Source organism: Mus caroli, chromosome 9 (genome assembly GCF_900094665.2).
Source record: "Mus caroli chromosome 9, CAROLI_EIJ_v1.1, whole genome shotgun sequence".
NCBI lineage: Eukaryota > Metazoa > Chordata > Mammalia > Rodentia > Muridae > Mus > Mus caroli.
Genome location: NC_034578.1, coordinates 47,485,369 through 47,486,461, shown reverse-complemented (window position 1 = coordinate 47,486,461; position 1,093 = coordinate 47,485,369). Strand labels below are relative to the sequence as shown.

The following is a 1,093-nucleotide window of genomic DNA, read 5'->3' as shown; positions in this document are numbered from 1 at the left end:
TTTTTTTTTTTTTTTTAAGATTTATTTATTTATTTATTCATTTGTTTTTATGTGCATTGGTGTTTTCCCTGCATGTATGTCTGAGTGAGGATGCCAGATCCCCTGGAACTGGAGTTACAGATAGCTGTGAGCTGGAAATTGAACCTGGGTCCTCTGGGGGAGTAGCCAGTGCTATCAGCCATGAGCCCTCCCTCCAGCCCGTGCATCTCTTAGTCTTTTATGGTGGTGAGTTTGACTCCATTTTCTTTTTTAACAGAAATCACGTGGTTGATGTCAGCGTTGCTGTCAGTACCCCTGCAGGACTTATCACCCCTATTGTGTTTAATGCACACATAAAAGGACTGGAAACCATTGCTAGTGATGTTGTTTCTTTAGCCTCCAAAGCGAGAGAGGGTAAACTTCAGCCTCATGAGTTCCAGGTAGGGTGCTGTTCCTCGGCTGTAGGGCATGTATTACTCCGAAGCTCAGCCTCGTTCTCTTGTTGCATTTTCTATTTTGATTCTGCTATATATCATATGATACTTGGTCTTCAAAACAAAGCAATTGAATTACATGGGAAAAGCTAAAAGACACATTTTCATAATTGCATGGGAAAGCCAGTACAATTAGTTGACTTTGGTTTTTATCATGTGTCCTATTTAAGACTTTCTTAAATAAAAGGCTTTCTCATGGCCTCTTTAGAGAATATTTGTAATTTTATTCTTGGTTATGGTAACAATGTAATCTATTTTTATACTCTTTTCCTTTAGGGTGGAACATTTACAATCTCCAACTTAGGGATGTTTGGAATTAAGAATTTCTCTGCAATTATTAACCCACCTCAGGCATGTATTCTGGCAATCGGTGCTTCAGAGGATAAACTGATCCCAGCAGATAATGAGAAAGGGTGAGTGGGGAAGTGGAGAGGGGCTGGGAATGTGATCGCATTGTGTCATCATGGATTTTACATACGGTTTTTAGTGGCATCAGTAAATGCAGTGTGAGATACAATGGAAGCCACTTCGATTTCACTAAGCATTTTATGACTTTCAGTCGTAGTTGAGATGTGGTCTTGAGATTTCTAGATGACAGGTTGGCATTTTTTTTTTTTTTT

The 1,093-nt window shown here is 39.2% G+C and overlaps 1 protein-coding gene across 1 annotated transcript in view; it reads left to right on the top strand.

The window, feature by feature from the left end:
• Dlat (dihydrolipoamide S-acetyltransferase) overlaps window positions 1-1,093 on the top strand; it is a 25,600-nt gene that overhangs the window by 21,872 nt on the left and 2,635 nt on the right. The window contains exons 12-13 of the mRNA XM_021171323.2: window positions 257-419; window positions 750-886. Of these exons, the coding sequence (XP_021026982.1) occupies window positions 257-419; window positions 750-886 (300 nt within the window). The remainder of the gene's footprint in view (window positions 1-256; window positions 420-749; window positions 887-1,093) is intronic.